This window comes from Propithecus coquereli, unplaced genomic scaffold (genome assembly GCF_000956105.1).
Source record: "Propithecus coquereli isolate 6110/MARCELLA unplaced genomic scaffold, Pcoq_1.0 Scaffold289, whole genome shotgun sequence".
In the NCBI taxonomy this organism is placed as follows: domain Eukaryota; kingdom Metazoa; phylum Chordata; class Mammalia; order Primates; family Indriidae; genus Propithecus; species Propithecus coquereli.
Window position 1 is genome coordinate 721655 of NW_012148496.1, and position 1761 is coordinate 723415.

General features: G+C 37.6%; 1 protein-coding gene across 1 annotated transcript in view; it reads left to right on the top strand.

Moving 5' to 3' along the window:
- WDR47 (WD repeat domain 47) overlaps positions 1-1761 on the top strand; it is a 72639-nt gene that overhangs the window by 42641 nt on the left and 28237 nt on the right. The window contains exons 6-7 of the mRNA XM_012648498.1: positions 27-196; positions 735-905. Coding sequence (XP_012503952.1) covers positions 27-196; positions 735-905 — 341 coding nt within the window. The remainder of the gene's footprint in view (positions 1-26; positions 197-734; positions 906-1761) is intronic.

Consider the following 1761-nt stretch of genomic DNA (forward strand, 5'->3'; position numbering starts at 1 on the left):
TAACTTTCTGTAATTTTTTTTTTCAGTGCACATGACACTCCTAAGCAGCCAGTGGTACGTTTTAAAAGGAATAAACATCATAAAGGATCCATTTATTGTGTAGCCTGGAGCCCTTGTGGACAGTTATTGGCAACAGGATCAAATGACAAATACGTCAAAGTGCTGCCCTTCAATGCAGAGACTTGTAATGCAACAGGTAGGGCCCAAGTTTGTAAGCAGCAATTAGGTGACCAGTGTACACCTTATGTTTTCTCCATGTTGTGTCTCTGTATCGTCTTTAATGAAATCTAAGAATCTTAAAGAATTTTTCTTTACATTCTAATTGTTTAGTTACATTCATGAGGCATTATTCTTTTTTAGTATAAATCCTTACAGGTGGCCAGGTAATGTCTGAGCTTTAGAAAATTATCAGAAAAATAAATAACTACCAAAATTGTATTAATGGATATTTTCTAGCAGTCATCTGTCTTTCTTTTTGTTTGGGATAAAAGACAAGAAGGTAACTGTACAAATTAACTCTATTTTAGAGATGGTAATAACTGTTTTGATTTCTTGAAGTTCTTTGCCCAGGAAAGCGAAATCGTGTATAATATCAATCCCTAAATGAAAATATAAACCATACCACTACCACTACACTGTTCTTCTTAACCACTTTTGAGGCAGTTTAGCAATCTCAAGTTACCACAGTAAGTTGAGCAGAATTTTTTTTTTTTTAATTCTTATTGCTGTTTCAGGACCAGATCTGGAGTTTAGTATGCATGATGGGACAATTAGAGACTTGGCCTTTATGGAAGGCCCAGAAAGCGGTGGAGCTATTTTAATAAGTGCTGGAGCAGGAGATTGTAACATTTATACAACAGATTGTCAAAGAGGACAAGGCCTCCACGCTTTGAGTGGACATACTGGTATGTAATATCAGTCTCAAGTGCTGCTTTTCTTTTTGTTCTACCTGTGCTTTTTTTCCTCTCTGCATTTTCATTTATGGGGTATATTTCATCAATATGTATCTTTTTAAGACAGGAAATTTTTATTTCTAAGATTAAAATTGTGAGGCTGGATATGGTGGCTTACACCTGTAATCCCAGCACTTTTGGAGGCTGAGGCGAGAAGATCACTTGAGGCCAGGAGTTCAAGACCAACATGACCGACATAGTGAGACCTCCGTCTCTACAAAAAATTTTTTTAAAAAATTAGCCAGGCATGTTGGTGTGCGCCTGTGATCCTAGCTACTTGGAAGGCTGAGGCAGGAGGATTGCTTGAGTCCAGGAGTTTGAGGCTGCTGTGAGCTATGATCAGGCCACTGCACTCCAGCCTGGGTGACAGGAGGAGACCCTGTCTCTTTAAAGAAAGAAGAAGTGAACTTTGGATAACACCACTGTAACAATGATAGATAACCTCGATATTTCCCTGTGTGCTAAATCCTTTACTTGTACACATAATTCCTTAATATAATCCTCACAACCACTTTATGTGGTAGGAAGTTTTATCCCCATTTTATAGGATGAAAGGATAAAATGACTTGTCCAATATCATAAGGTTTAATAAGTGGCCAAACTAAGATATAATCCCAGGTTTGCCTCTTCAAAAGCTGGTAATCTAACCCCACAATCCTATGCTTCTTCCATGGAAAAGTTGCCATAATTTCAAATGATAATGATAATTTTTTTTTCAGTGCCAATCATGATGTCCTGAAATACTGAAAGAGCCTGCTGTACTAACGGAGTCACTAAAGAAAGACTGCGTTCGTTCAGTGTGGTTTTG